Source organism: Brachionichthys hirsutus, chromosome 4, assembly GCF_040956055.1.
Source record: "Brachionichthys hirsutus isolate HB-005 chromosome 4, CSIRO-AGI_Bhir_v1, whole genome shotgun sequence".
Classification (NCBI taxonomy): domain Eukaryota; kingdom Metazoa; phylum Chordata; class Actinopteri; order Lophiiformes; family Brachionichthyidae; genus Brachionichthys; species Brachionichthys hirsutus.
The window spans coordinates 2,128,065-2,143,234 of NC_090900.1; the positions used below are offsets into that span (position 1 = coordinate 2,128,065).

General features: G+C 45.1%; 1 protein-coding gene across 1 annotated transcript in view; it reads left to right on the plus strand.

Annotated features, from left to right (window-relative positions):
* The window catches only part of adgrv1 (adhesion G protein-coupled receptor V1), a 65,986-nt gene that overhangs the window by 20,407 nt on the left and 30,409 nt on the right, over positions 1–15,170 (plus strand). Inside the window, exons 36-78 of the mRNA XM_068760950.1 lie at positions 76–285; positions 564–694; positions 827–926; positions 1,076–1,255; positions 1,351–1,514; positions 1,833–1,920; positions 2,869–2,947; positions 3,040–3,178; positions 3,438–3,579; positions 3,681–3,946; positions 4,081–4,256; positions 4,404–4,531; positions 4,613–4,773; positions 4,874–5,020; positions 5,118–5,198; positions 5,317–5,581; positions 6,210–6,332; positions 6,404–6,626; positions 6,731–6,935; positions 7,055–7,201; positions 7,286–7,541; positions 8,003–8,205; positions 8,309–8,485; positions 8,748–8,930; positions 9,036–9,215; positions 9,430–9,594; positions 9,689–9,809; positions 9,907–10,030; positions 10,103–10,241; positions 10,359–10,544; positions 10,630–10,865; positions 10,972–11,120; positions 11,226–11,424; positions 11,570–11,789; positions 11,887–12,126; positions 12,234–12,383; positions 12,465–12,685; positions 12,773–13,052; positions 13,172–13,315; positions 13,403–13,574; positions 13,678–13,819; positions 13,951–14,519; positions 14,612–14,875. Of these exons, the coding sequence (XP_068617051.1) occupies positions 76–285; positions 564–694; positions 827–926; positions 1,076–1,255; positions 1,351–1,514; positions 1,833–1,920; positions 2,869–2,947; positions 3,040–3,178; positions 3,438–3,579; positions 3,681–3,946; positions 4,081–4,256; positions 4,404–4,531; positions 4,613–4,773; positions 4,874–5,020; positions 5,118–5,198; positions 5,317–5,581; positions 6,210–6,332; positions 6,404–6,626; positions 6,731–6,935; positions 7,055–7,201; positions 7,286–7,541; positions 8,003–8,205; positions 8,309–8,485; positions 8,748–8,930; positions 9,036–9,215; positions 9,430–9,594; positions 9,689–9,809; positions 9,907–10,030; positions 10,103–10,241; positions 10,359–10,544; positions 10,630–10,865; positions 10,972–11,120; positions 11,226–11,424; positions 11,570–11,789; positions 11,887–12,126; positions 12,234–12,383; positions 12,465–12,685; positions 12,773–13,052; positions 13,172–13,315; positions 13,403–13,574; positions 13,678–13,819; positions 13,951–14,519; positions 14,612–14,875 (7,875 nt within the window). The remainder of the gene's footprint in view (positions 1–75; positions 286–563; positions 695–826; positions 927–1,075; positions 1,256–1,350; positions 1,515–1,832; positions 1,921–2,868; positions 2,948–3,039; positions 3,179–3,437; positions 3,580–3,680; positions 3,947–4,080; positions 4,257–4,403; positions 4,532–4,612; positions 4,774–4,873; positions 5,021–5,117; positions 5,199–5,316; positions 5,582–6,209; positions 6,333–6,403; positions 6,627–6,730; positions 6,936–7,054; positions 7,202–7,285; positions 7,542–8,002; positions 8,206–8,308; positions 8,486–8,747; positions 8,931–9,035; positions 9,216–9,429; positions 9,595–9,688; positions 9,810–9,906; positions 10,031–10,102; positions 10,242–10,358; positions 10,545–10,629; positions 10,866–10,971; positions 11,121–11,225; positions 11,425–11,569; positions 11,790–11,886; positions 12,127–12,233; positions 12,384–12,464; positions 12,686–12,772; positions 13,053–13,171; positions 13,316–13,402; positions 13,575–13,677; positions 13,820–13,950; positions 14,520–14,611; positions 14,876–15,170) is intronic.

The following is a 15,170-nucleotide window of genomic DNA, read 5'->3' on the forward strand; positions in this document are numbered from 1 at the left end:
ATTACATTTGAAAGAGCTAGCACATTAGCATGCGCACTTCATCGAGTTGCATTTCCTGTTTTTCTTTGAGTCCAGGTGAGACAAAGAAGACGATAGAGATAATGATTAGAGACGACGTCGAGCCGGAGGACAATGAAAGTCTTATGATCGGTCTCGTTGGTACGGAGGGAGGAAGTCGAATCCTGCCCAGCTCTGACACAGTAACCATAGTGATATTGGCGAATGATAATGTGGCAGGGATGGTAGGGTTCCATCTAGCCTCACGTTCTGTCGTCGCCAGAGAAGGTGGGTAGCTATTTTTATGATTTGTGCCTGTTTGGATATCACATCTGCACTCTATCACCACACTTTATTTTTTATTCCAAACTCTTTACTCTCTCCTTGCCATTAGAATTTATTTTTCTTTTCTTACTAATGCATGAAGAAAAAGCAAAGGGAATGTACTGATATTAAGCAGCATGCAGGAGCAAGATTTCAGATTGATTTTAAAGCCAAAAAAAGCAAAAGAGACTATTAAGCTACAGTGAGGGTTAAAGCTGACCGTATTATATTTCATATTGCAGGTGAGATGATGTCATTATTGGTGTTGAGAACAGCTCCTGGTCTCGGTAATGTCACTGTGGACTGGACTGTGCAGGGGCTGCTCGCACACCGGACCTTCACCCAGACGTCAGGGACACTTTACTTTCTTGAGGTAAATATTAGATGACGATTGCTGGTTTGTGCAGATTGGCATTATTTTGTACCTGATTGTTCTTCTGTGTGCGTTGTTGCTGTATTGTGGTGTCTTTCCAGCTGTAATATGTATTTGGTGTGTTTCTTCCAGGGAGAACTCAATAACACCATCGTCCTACAGCTTCTTGATGACGCGACACCAGAAGATAAGGATGAATATAGAATCTCCTTGTCCAACATACAAACATTTGGTAAATCATCTGCTCTCAGTATCTTGGTGGTTGATAATTACCTATGCCAGGGAGGTTATGGTTTGAAGTGCTTCTGTTTGTTTTGATGGAATTTAAAGGTCTGTCCGAAGAAATCCACACACATAAACACCTCCCAATCGTTCACACAGGTGTTGCGGTGACGGGCCATGCTGCTCTTGATGTTCAGGGCAGTGAGGCAGTACTTACTGTGGACACCAGCGACGAGCCTTACGGTCTGCTTAGCATCTCCCCATCGTCCCTCAAGGTGACCACAGAGGAACGGGACCAAACTATTAGCATCTATGTCAACAGAGAGTTTGGAGCCTCAGGTTAGAGAGTCAAGTACATTTATGCTTCTTCATTTCATCTAATCGATGCATTTAGTTGATTAAGTTGCATATTATATTGAAATGTTTGCGCACAGGAGCGGTGAATATTACCTATGAGGTTATGGGAGGTTCTCTGCAAGACCTATCCCAGGTAGAAGGCACTCTTGCTGAACCAGGACAGGACTTTGTCTCTGGCAGTGGTTCTGTGATCCTGCAGGATGGACAGACCTCTGTTGCCATCCCTGTTTCAATATTGGAGGTAAAGAGAATTTATATCTTACCTGACTTGTTTGTCCATAGACGTTTGCTGATCATAAAAGTCAAACAAGACTGTTTTTTAACTCGTCCTCATGTTAAATGTTCTCCTTTCCCTGTACCTTTCTAATGGCTATAAGGTTAGTATGCATTACTGTCTTAGAGGGTTGCACTGCTGATTTGTATTAGCAACACTCAAAAATTAATATTTAAATCCCTACCACAATAAATTATTTTTCTCATTCTGATGAAAGCTTATTTTCCTTGCATCAGATTTTTTACTGTGCATGTTAAAGGTTTTAATTTATATTTGCTTTATTAGGATGACATCCCAGAGTTACAGGAGTCCTTCCTGGTGAACATAACATCTGCAGTTCTCATCACAACCCTGGCATCTGCTCCCCAACTAGGTATGGAACAATGTAAAAAACAAATATTCAACGTAATTCTTTTAAATTTAACCAAATAAAATAAGAAAATTCTTGTTTTCTCTGCTTTTCTCTGCTGTTTTCTCTGATTTTCTTCTTTTCCTGATACGTTTTTGGACGATTATGTTTTCAGCTAAACATTTAATTGAAGTTAGATAAATTCTAATGTATCTTCATATTTGTTTCATTATAATGAAAACCTATCTCTTTTTTTTCTTTCTTTAATCGTTGACCATTTGCTCTGTTTGACGTGTAGAGGTTGTGTTTTGCACATTGCCAGGTAAAATGTATTTTTTTTATACGGCGCATTGACCTACAACATTGAAGTTGACTTTGCTAGTTGTTGCTTCTGCTTCTTTGTCATTCATTCAGCAGTAGGATTTGTGAGTTTGAGTAAAATGATGAGTGGACAGATCTATACAGGCTCTCAGAATACTACCAGCCAGCCTGCATGTAGACGCATAGTAAACACACCGCCACTCTTTTGGCAGCAGCCATTACGTGGTTTGGATGGCCAGATTGATGCTTTCCATGATTGAGGAAACCCCGGGGATTTGGTGGGAGCCGAGTAGCACAGTGTGGTGAGCAAAGAGAAACCAAACTAAACCCTGAGCCGGCCTCCCAGTGTCTTGGCCATAGGATGAATGGGAGAAGACTATTCAGGGGGTCATAAATCAGTCCTCTGTAAATGCTTGGTTGCTCAGGCTCCTTACGGCAGATGCTTCTTAGCTGTAATCCTTTTGCTCAAGTGTGCCGTGATAGAAGTTAGATCCCACACAGTTTCCTTTTGCTGTTGTTGCTTGAGCTGTAGTTACAAACCGGATGTCAGGTCTCACACTAAACCTTGTACCTTGTATCATAAATCCAAAACGTCACCAGCTTGATGGCTTATGTCTTGTGCTTCCTGTTTGTCTGGCATGTTTCTCCCAGATACCCAGGGTTTGGTGGCAGAGGTTAGCATTGCTGCTAATGATGGAATCAGAGGAGTCATCGAATGGACAAATACCATGTAAGAAATGGACTGGACTAAACAAATAGCGCATCTCATGCGCTGGTTTGCTCATGCCCTAATTGTGTTTTCCTGATTCAACTGTAACCCAGGTTTGAAGTGAATGAAACGATAGGGGCAGTGACTTTAGTGGCCTACAGGAACAAAGGGACATATGGAAATGTCTCACTCTTCTTCTACACTCAAAACCTGGAAGCTCAACAAGGACTGGATTACAATACCAGTGAAACGGTCAGTTATACACAGAAATCAAAGATTACACTCAAAATCTCAGACACATGTCATTCTATTAAATATTTGTGGTTGTATGAATATCCCGAAGATTTAGTTAAATCTCCAAAAATTCTATTAAGTGAAAAAGATATTTGGACGAGAATTAAAAGGTCCATAGCAATCTAAAACGTGTCCAGTTGGTCGTTACATTTGAAGATTCTTCACAGACATGTTTTAGCACAAAGGTTTTAAACTGAACATCCTGCTGTACATCCAGGTGCTTCACTTTGTTGATGGCGAAAGACATAAGTTTGTAGAAGTGCAGGTCATTGATGACCCGTTTCCAGAGGGAGCTGAGAGATTCCAGCTCATCCTGTCCGAGCCTTCACCTGGGCTGGAGCTGGGCGTCAATACAACAGGTATAGATCGCCGGGAAGGCCAGAAAAAAAATGCAAGTCTAAGAATTGATTGGTGAATCAGGTATACATAGTTATATTATTTCCCCCCTCTTTTATTGTAGCAACTGTGAGCATCCTGGCCAGTGACGATGGACATGGCGTCATTTCCTTTAACACCAGTGAGCATTTCTTACTGCGAGAGCCCACGTCTGTGTCGGGCCTCGGAGAGAGCGTCGCCACCCTGTACGTGGTTCGGAACCCTGAGGAAGGAACGTTTGGAACCATAACCGTTCAGTTTACAATCACTGATGCAAACGGCAGTCTGGCAGAAGCCGACTTGATGCCAGCTCATGGGTTTGTGGTCCTGGAGGATGGAGTCAGATTTAAGGTGAGGGGAAAGTCCCATCTCTGCTCTTGAGCTCAAAGCTTTCAATTTCATTCTGTAATACGTTTTCGAAAGCATTCCTTGTGTTAAACCACACGTAGATTTTTCAGATGTTCTTATCGTTGGTGTTATTTTAGATGCTGGAGATCTGGGCAGTATTGGATGCAGAGCCTGAAGCGAATGAAACCTTCACAGTGAGCCTGTTGAACCCAACAGGAGGCGCACGGCTGGGTGACCACCTCCAAACTATAATCACCATCCTGGAGAACTTAGCTCCGTCTGGCTTATTCCGCATCACCCCGTCTATCAACAGGTCTCAGCACAGATATAGCAAGGAGGACCGGAAACTTTAAATGTCATTTACGCTGCAATATATCATGCATTAAAGCTACTGTACATGCAGTCGTAATCATTCAAAGCCATTGTAATGCAGACTCATTCAGTGTCGTTGTCTGTACAGAAGTGACACAGAAGTCATCGGCGATGAAGGTGGCAGAGCGGTCTTCCTCACCGTGTCTCGCAGTAACGGTCTGGAGTCAGCAGTCAGTGTAGAATGGGAGACGCAGTCCGACACAGCCACTTCCTCTGGTAAGACCGACGAACGTTTAAAGTCTCGGTTACGCTTCTCTTCCCTTCAAGTCGTGATTCTGTTTTCCCTGTTTCCTCAAGAGGGTCATCTCCCAGTGATGGGTGTGTACCAAAGCTTTGAGGACACCCCCACCTCTGGTTGGTGCTCCTTTCCCAACTGGCCTTCCTTCCTGGCTGTGAGGCTGGATAAGCGATCGATTGTCACTCTGTATCGGTGGCAGGGTGTCTTTGTGCCAGTGGAGGTAGGCTGGCAACCCACACATGATAAAGGCACAGTAAATGACAGTTGGCTAATTAAATTACCGGTACATTGAAAGAGGTCCGTTCTTTTGCTTGTAACAGTCTGTGAGGATTGAGGATCCGAGCTCTTGCGTTGGGTTCGCACTGAACGGTTCTACCTATGTAGGCATCACGCATAGTGGGCCTCCCTTCTCTCCTGCTGCAAACCTTAGCATCTTCAAACTGCAGAAGGGCCTTAATATCACGCTGGTAAGTATTAACCCAATCACGGCACATATTGTTGTCATGCTCAGTTGCTTACCACAACATTTAGAATTGTGTTAAATGTATGATTTGGTGTCTTTAGGAACAGACATTAGGTATTGAAGCTCTAGATGTGAAACACATCTCCTCTAACGGCAGAGATTATCTAATAGCATCCAGCCAGGTAAGGTTACCGTCGCCAGATCTGTTTTTGATGATCATTAAAACAGTCAGTCGCTCTTCACTGGTGGAATTTCAAGAATAAACGTACTAAATTGTATTTTATTTGCTTCATGCTGCAGGTCTTTGTTTGGGGTGGTGGCTCCTTCACCCTCCTCCAAACTCTAGGCTTCGAACAGGACGTCCTCAGCATAACTCCATTCAATCGTGCAGCTGTGTCCCACCTGCTTGTGTGCATAGACACACAGAATGCCAGCTGCTTCGTGCTCCAATGGTCAAATGGGAGGTTTCGGAACCCGCAGCCTCTCCCAGTTGCTGGCAGAGCGACTCTGGTGGAGACGGTCGACACAGGAGCAGGGGACATTCTCCTTTTGGTCGCTATTGAAGGTGACCTTAAATGCACATTGTATGAAGTGAATTCACGTATGCGATGTTTACGTCACACACATAAGTAAGAACTCCTATGCTCTCTCTCTGTTTAAGTGAAGAGTGTGAAAAACGTGTATAACTTTTTTCTGTATTGCAACGATGTAAAAACAGTTCATATTGGCACACAGATTATCTTGCTCTAAAATTTTACTTTTGCAATAATGAGATGTTATTTTCTGTGGTTGTACTTTCTAGTGGATTTTACTAGCGGTCGCATGTTGGTTAGAATCTTACAAACAGATCAGTGATACTTTCGGCACACAGAAGTGTGTTACAGGAAGAAAACAGACGTGTTATGTGGTCTTGACTAAAAGTGTAGGCTAGATTGTGTATTTATACCATGCTCCGTATATTTTGAAGAGACGTAATCCCTCCGAGTCGGCAAAAGTGGTCAGCTTCCTTGGTTCAGACCTGTTGTGGGTTGACAGGAAATGGCTTTCAGCGAAGCCACTGTGGGACTCGGAGGTTGTAATTTGTTGTTCCTGGGTGTGTCAGTAAGATTAGTCCCTAATTTACATAAATAAGATACTCTACCATGAAATAACCCTAATCTGTGTGTGTCTTTTCTCATTCCCGTACCTCCCAGGTCTTCCTCCATCCTGTGAAGTGTTGAAATGGAGCTTGGGGCAGCCGTCAGCGCAGGTTTATCAGTCCATTCCTCACCCAGGCCTCACCTCCATTGATGCCTTCACTGTTCCTTCTGGGTTCAGTAAGTCATAAAGAAAGCTTGTACCCGGCTGTGGCGGTCAGTTGAGCTAACACCCTGTCTCTTTGTCGTAGTTTACGTCATGCTAGCTGGTAGAAATGCCTCATCACTTTACACCTGGAGGTCCGACGTCAACCTGCTCTCTCTGATCCTGAGGGCCCCTCCAGCCATTCGCTTCCACACACTCACGGTCCCCTCCCTCAACACCACCAAGACCCTCCTGGCTTCCACCGAGGAGAATAGCTCCACTGTTTACGAGCTCACGTCCATCTCCAATCAGTCTGATTTCATACCCAGGTACATAAAAAGATGAAGAAAAAGGAAGTTCACAAAGCAAATTTGTCTTGAGGGCATGAATGAAAAATGTGTGTTCTGTTCTTTTTTTTTTGCTTCACATTTAGTTTTGGGGAGCTTCACTTTGCACCAGGTGACAGTGAGCAAGAGATAGCAGTGAACATCATTGATGATGACGTCCCTGAAGAGGAGGAGTACTTCCACGTCAGTCTGAAGAATCCAAAGGGCGGAGCTGAGATTGGATTTGGTGGTCAGGTGACGGTCATTGTCCCAACCAATGACGATGCCCATGGCGTTATTGGATTTGCTCAAGTAAGCATGGGATCTAGCCATCATGTCGGGATCATTATGCTATATGAGCTAGAATTACTTGGACAACATTTTTTTCAGACGTATAATATATGAAATATATTGATTTAATCTCTGCACAGAATTCTCTACATGTGGAGGTGGAGGAATTAGAGCAAAGTAATCAAATTTCTCTCAGCGTTGAGAGGAAAAGAGGGACTTTTGGTAGACTGACCGTCCACTGGGCTGCCGCCGGCAGTCCGGCAGACATTTACCCCACTTCAGGAGTGGTGAGTAAACTTGCTCTCGTATTCCTGTATGCATCGACGATGTGTTCGAAATGATCCCCAAAGTCAAATTAAAATGTGTGACAGGTGACGTTTTCAGTGGGCCAATCGCTGGCCATCATTTCGCTGGCTGTGATAGCAGACGGCGTCCCGGAGGCGAGAGAAAGCGTCACTATTACCCTCATTGATGTCACCACCGTGGGGCTTTTGGACCTGCGACAGGCTGCAGTCATTGACAAGCAGAGGGCTCAAGCTCAGCTCAACATCCTACCGAATGGGTCTCCCTATGGGATTATTGGATGGCATCTAGACTCCCAGTTTACACAAGCACCTGAACCAGAGAGTAAGAAATGAATACAATTGGGAATATATGCCAGTAAATGTGTGTTATTCCTGGTTCAGTGTAGAGAAGTTTGATTTACCGCACTTAGCTTCTATATTTGCTAAACCGCCCTAATTTTGTTGTCTCTTATTTTCAGGAATAGTTTTTCTAATCCTTAATATTATTGTTTTCAAAGAGGAATTACTGTAATCGGACTTTTAGTTTTATCATAAAGGAGATCTGAACTCATTTCCAGGATATGAAGTAATTTAGGATTAGAACCCAGAATGTCAGATTAGTAGGTCGTGGAGCGTCCTTACTAAATACTTGCCTTTGAATATTTTTCATCTTAACTTTGAGGATTTCTTTTCTTACTGATCAGGTTGCTATTGCGGTCCTCTGTGAACATTTCTAGGAAGTTTAATTGTTAATCCTTACAACCTTATTGAGTCATATAACCTTCTTTCCCTCTCGGCCCACAGAGAGTCCAGTCAATGTGACTCTCACTCTAGTGAGGGAGCAGGGCTCCTCGGGAGAGCTGATAATTCATTACCAGACCAAGCCTGCTCTGCACGAGGCACCATCCAACCAGGCTACAGCAGGACAGGACTACACCCCCAGAGACAACAGCATCATCATGATAAATGGTGCGACCCTGGCCCTAGTCACTGTCGCTATTCTGCCGGTAAGGGGGAGGGTGTTGAATAACACAAATATTTATTTGAATCAAGTGGTTGTAAGATACTCCATTACCTACACTGTGTGTATGATCCGTGCGTTTTTCCCAGGATGACATCCCAGAGCTGGCCGAGAGTTTCTTGATAAATATCACCAGTGTGGAGGTAGTTGGAGAACCAGTTGGAGCAGGGCATCCCAGTATGAAGAGGCCTGGCATGGAAGTAGCGGAGGTCACTATTCAAGAGAATGATGACCCTCGAGGGATCCTGCAGTTCAATGTTTCTGAGGTGAGCGCAGGTTAATCTCCATGGCGATGATTTAAAGCTAAACAGAAATAGAAATAGAAATAGAAAGCCTTTATTGTCATGGCATAGTAGCTACACAATGAGATTAGGAGTGCAGCTCCGTCTGGTGTCTAATAACATAAAATACAAATGATAACGGAACATTCAAGTATTTGCAGGATAATTTAAAGTTTAAAGTGAACAGTGCAAACATGGTAACATTAATTAAATATATATATATATATATTCTTTAAAGCTTGTCCAGGAAATCACTGGAAACGTACTGGCATATGAGATACCACCACCAGACAACATCCTCCGTCTTCCAGTGGTGAGACTCGCTGGTGCAACTGGAAGGCTGATCGTCTACTGGGAGGCTGAGCTAATCTCTGCTGATCTTAATGATATCAGCCCTGCATCTGGGAACGTCACCTTTCAGGACGGACAGGTAGCTGGATAAATGTTTGTTTGAACTGAAACTGCCTATAGTAAGAAATCAAGTCAAGGTGTGAGACTTTCTACGCTGCACACCATTCTCTTTTTTTTCTTTTAGAGAGAAGCCATGATAAGCATCACCATCTTGGATGATGAATGGGTTGAGACTTTAGAGACATTCAGGGTGAATTTGCTCCGTGTGATTGGCGGTGCGCGACTGGGAGGTGTGACTTCTGTAACTATGGGCATTCCTCCCAACGATTCACCGCTTGGAAGATTTGGATTTCAGGAGCTGGAGGTGAGTCTGCATTAACAATTTGGGAAAGATACAGTCTCTATCAACAGATTCTGGTCCATCAGGAATAGAAAAACAATCTTGATACATCCCCATTCCTGAAGGCGCAATCATTGCAGTGACCCTCAGGTTACCATCGGGTGCTGGAGCCTGAGCCGACGGTCAAACCTTCTAGATGTGAAAGCATCATTAATCTACTTGCCTTATCTTATCTCAGGTTACTGTCAGCGAGCCAGAGTTTGCGGATGATCCTGCCGCAGTAGCAACATTAGCAGTACTACGCAGTACTGGAGGCGAGGGGACCGTGACACTGAGGTGGCAGCTGGAAGACCAGGCTTCAGATGACCTCACGCCTTTCAATGGAACTCTTGTCTTCACTGAGGTCTGGGCATCATTGCACCACCAGATATATAAAACAGCACTCTCCTCTCGAGCCGTGTTTTCATGGAGTGTATTATGTTTTGTCTATTTTCCAGACCGAGTCTATGAAGACATTTGTAATCAGAGCCCTTGCTGACGCCGTATTGGAAGGAGACGAGCATTTCGGCATCCGCTTATTTCCTTCTGCCAGCGGTGCTGTCATCGACCCCTTAAATGGTCAGTATGTTCAGTATGCTTTCATGATTGTCTTCTGCTTATGACATTATTTAATAATGATCAATTTATCTTTTGCATCTGCCATCTTGTCCTCCAGGAATCGCCACCGTCACTATCGGTGCTGACAAGGCTGCCCTGGGGATTATTGGAGTAGCAGAGTCCTCCAGAAACATCCTGATTGGAGAACCTCAAGGCGATTACAATGGCAGTGCAATGATCAGGTGAGATGCACATTAATCTATATCACTTATACATAGGAGCTATAGAGGTTATAACGTGTGTGTTTTCCCCAGGCTTGTGCGTGGGCCGGGTGTGTTTGGAGAGGTCCAGGTGTACTGGAATATCACTCCAACTGCGACTTCAGAGTTTGAAGCGACCTCTGGCATGGTGACAATGAGAGACGGACAATCTGCTGCCACCATTACTCTGAAGGTGCAAAATTATTTAGATTATACATTGAAAAAATCTAGATGCTGTCTATACACATAATGCACTGCAAAAACCATTACAAAAATGTATTTCTGTGCTTTCAATATGTCATATCATCAGACCGTGGACGACGAACTCCCGGAAGAGCGCCGTGCGTACCAGCTGACGCTGACCTCTTCCACATCTGGACTGGAAATCAGCCCCACAGCCAATAATGCCAAGATTATAATGGCAGCCAGCGACAACCCTTATGGCCTCTTCTCCTTCACCCAGCGCCAGATAAGGGTGACAGAAGAGGAAGGAATGGTGAGATTAGCAAAATGAGAGTATAGATTCATCTGATAAAGTGTCATTGCGAACCCAGTTATGTGACTTTTTCCCGTTAATGCAGGTGAATGTGACAGTTAATCGCTTCCTGGGCAGTCTGGGCAGCGTGTGGATGGCCTACCGGTCCGCAAGCAGCACGGCGGTCGGCGGACTGGATTTCACTGAATCTTCAGGGCGACTGCTCTTTACACCGGGTCAGATGTCACAACAAGTCACGCTGCATATCCGAGATGACGGTCTTCCAGAAGGGCCTGAGATGTTCTTCCTGAACATCACTGCATTGGAGTTAGTCAGTATCGGGTAAAGTAGCCCATTGAGATGTGTAGCAGATTAATAGCTTTCTTTTCTCGGATCAATGGGACTGTCTTATCAGTGACTCGTTATTCTGTCTCCCTCTGGTGTTCAGTGATGTTGACTACACAATAAGTGAGCCAGGTCTCCAACAGGACCAGCCTCCAGCTTTGGGCAACGTCTCATCTCTTGCTGTGGTTATACTAAAGAATGACAATATCGAAGGTATCCTGGAGATAATGCAGGAAGCCGTCAGCATTACAGGTGACAGTCCAAATTACGGAAGTATGAAATTGTTGATTTGAAGGCTTGTTAATCAAAAGAATGTTTGATATGTAATGCCCCATTTTATTCTGACTTGCCTTTAAGTTGAGGAGGGAGTGGGCTCTGTGCTAATCCCGGTGGTCAGAAGAATGGGCTCATATGGACTCGTCTCAGCTGAGATCATTTCCAGAGGCGTGACTGCAACCCCTGGCATCGACTACGTCCTGAATAATGACTCAGTGATATTTGTCCATGGCCAGAATACCAGCTACATAAATGTCGCCATAATAGATGACCTGGACAGGTGGGAAAAGACACTGAAAGCGATTTAAAGATCTATCTTCGTTAGCTAGATCACTAAATCAACTCTAGATAAATACATCCATTCAAAAAGAGTGGAGACTTGTTTTTTAAATTCCAGTTATGTGAAATTGTTTCCCCCCGAAAAGTGAAGATGCAGAGATATTTGAGGTCCTGCTGGCTGGAGCCACAGGTGGAGCAGTTCTGGGCTCTCAACATGTTGCCAGGGTTACCATCATTAAAAGTGACTCTCTGGGCGGCGTGGTCCGCTTCCTCAACGAGAGCCTAGTCACCGTGGTCAACCCTAATTCCACTCTCAACCTCAATCTTGTTTTGGAAAGAGCAGGAGGCCTGGTGGGCAACGGAACGGTAGGAGGAGCAACATGTGCCAAAATGGAAGTTTCTCTCTCGAGTTTTTTTCCCACGGTAAACCTCCCCTAATAGAAATGTTGTGACCTTTCAACAGGTCGTTTGGATCATCCGTGGCCCTAACAGCCGAGACGTCCTTCCTCCGGTCAACACCGACATCAGAGAGCCTGTGAACGGATCACTCTTCTTTGGGGATGGAGAAGAAGCTACACGCTCCATAGCGCTGCGGATTCTTCCCCACGGCGAGGTGGAGGTGGAAGAGACATTCATCGTAGAGCTCAGCATCCTGTCTGGAGACTTGGATGTTGATCCACAGGCCGGTTTCATAACTCTGAAGGTATCTTAATGATCCTTTCCCTACAGGTTGATTCTACCATTGCTAAACAAAAACATCACAAAACAGAAGCTCCAATGGGATCTAACTTTTCGTTTTTTTTCTCCCAGATAGAGAAGTTTGGCGATCCAAATGGTATTGTCCAGTTAAGCGAGGATGCTCTTCGAGAGCGCGTCTACGATGAACCAACAGAAGAAGAAGGCCCATTCAACATTTCCCTCTTGATTAGACGCAGAGAAGGTGTCGTGGGTAACGTAACGGTAAGATTACAGTAGGATGCATCTGTTATTTATCATATCCTGTGTTGCTGTTACATGCCGCCGCGTTCTCTCACCTCTCAGGTGCACTGGCAAATACAGAGTGACTCGGATATAACCGGCGACTTCTTCGTCTCAGCCGGCTCAGGGACGATCTTGGAAGGACAAAGAGAGACGGAGATCATCCTCAGTCTGATGCCGGATGTGGTGCCGGAGCTGGAAGAGCTTTACATTATCCTGCTCACAGGTGTGGATGGTGGTGCCACTCTGGACCCCAACCCAGGCAGCATCAGAACTCACATCAGGTTTGCCAGGATGGTTTTTGTTAAACTCAACTATTTATATCAGTTCCCAGGTCAAAAGGTTCAAACAAATCCTCCTCTCACTCTTAGGGTGCATGCTAATGACGAACCGCACGGCGTCTTCTTTCTGGAGCCTGAGCAACAATCTATAATGGTTACGGGATCAGGGTCAGAGGTCACCAGAGCTGTGGCGATGAATGTGTCTCGCCGGAGCGGGCTGTTCGGCAATGCCACCGTAGGTTATAAGATCCGTGGAAGAATAGAGGAAGAGATAGATATTGAGGAGCTGCTTGGAGGACGGGCTGAGGGGAGGCTGTTCTTCATGGAGGGACAGAGCTTCAGTACGATCTCTGTGCCCATCGGTCACCAGGTTGGAATTAGATTCATCCTTTCTGGACATTTAACCTTTAAAAGGAACCTTTTTTTTGTTCATTTTGTGTTGCAGCACCCGTATAACACTCGTTTCCTTTCCTTCTTTTCACCCCATAGGCGTTTTTGACAGTGGGTGAAAGCTTCACTGTACAGTTGACTAATGTTAGCCTTGAAGGTCCGATCCATGACTCTCCCCCTCGCCTCCTCCTTGATACCAGCATTGCTATGGTGACTGTGCCCGAGGAAGCTGGCAGCTCAGAGGTGCATTGTTGTTGTGAAGTTCTTTTGTTCTTATTCACTGACGCATGATTTATCTGTGAGGGAGAAACTCATTTTATTATTGTATAGGTCGGCTTTGCCTCTGTGGCTCTTCGGATTTCAAGTCTAGAAACAGGAACATGCGAAGCAGAAGTGACACGAACTGGGCTGTTTGGGGACATCATTGTGCAGTGGAATGCTGGGTATCCGCCAGGACTGGCCCCACCAGGGTTTAAACTGGGAACGGTCACCCCGGATGCAGGTGAATGATCTTGAAAGCAGCACAGACTCACATTTGATCTCAAATGTTTTTCTTCTGTTCGTTTTTTGACAAGTCCCTTGCATTATTATTTTTTCTTTTCCAGGCTCCCTGACTCTGGCTCATGGAGAGAGGACTAAAACGATACATTTGACAGCTGTTGCTGATGTATCTGAGCCATCATCCTATGCTATACACTTGACTGCTGCTATGACTAGCGGTCCTGCAGCCGGTAACGTCAAGCTCAGGTAAGTGCAACGGTAATTGGTTAGAGAGGGGGATGTATTTATTGCTTCCTACCCACATGTTGCTCATTTGAATCTAAATTTGCAAGTCGTCGGTGTGAAATGTGAAGTGTGTGTCTCTTTTCCTTGCACAGGTCAGGATTTACCGTGGCAGAAGTTGAGCCACTGGGAATATACCAGTTTGCCCCTGATTCTCGCCAGCTGGTCATTGCAGAGGACATCCAGATGATAACGCTTTATGTCCAGAGACTCTACGGTTCCCGTAGCAACAGCAGCCGGCTGTCTTATACAACGGTAGCAGGAAGCGCGGCGGCAGGAGAGGACTTCATCTCTGTGACGGATGGTCCGTTGGTCTTTGAATCATCCCACCAAACCAACGCCTCCTTCAACCTTTCGGTACTCGATGACTCCATTTCGGAAGCTGACGAGTACTTCCATGTGAACCTCACCGATGTTCAAGCCCTCAGTCCGGATGCGGGTTGGGAAGACGCCTCGCCTCGCCTCAGCCCTTGGCACAGGGTGGCTACTGTCACCATCTTGGCCAGCGATGTGACTGCAGGGATGCTCGGCATCGGACCTGAGCTGGTCCAGACTCCTGAAGATATGGATGAGGAGACCCAGCGGGAGCAGAGGGTGGTTTTGAGGGTGCGCAGGTTCGACAGCGTGGCCGGGCCTGTCAGGGCTCGGATCCGAGCCTATGGTGGTGCGTGTTGGTTTTATTGCATGTTACATCCTTACCTACTGGAATGTGAAGAGTTATGTATAAACTTGCTGTTGCTATGTCATTTTATCCAGAGGGGAGTACAACACCTCTATCTTTCACTCTGGAACCGGTTGGCATGCTGGCAAAGGAGGGGCAGGACTTCCACTTAGAGTCCCCCGTAGTGTCCCTTCAGGACAGTCAGAATGAGACACGGGTGACCCTCATCATCGTGGATGATTCAGAACCTGAGGGACAGGAAGTGTTCTTTATTTACCTCAGTGATCCAGAGGGAGGAGCACAGATCACAGACACGCCTCACCATGGATTTGGAGCTTTCGTGAAGATCACTATCCTCGGTAAAGTATTGAGAAAAACACATTTTGATTGAAATAATTACACATTGAAAAGGATTTTAACAAAGATGCAGCATTTATTTATTTGTACGTATTCTGGGTGCAGTTTTCTTCTATTTATAGCACACGTAAACTGAAAGGAGTGTTTAATGGCCTGATCTAATGTAATTTGTTTCTCTAAAGTGAACGGCGGATTATTTGATTGTCCTACATGATTGCTTACAATAATTATTAGATCATGAAGTCATGAGTAAATTAATTTGCATTTGTTCTTTTCATCTTTCCCTCGATCTATACC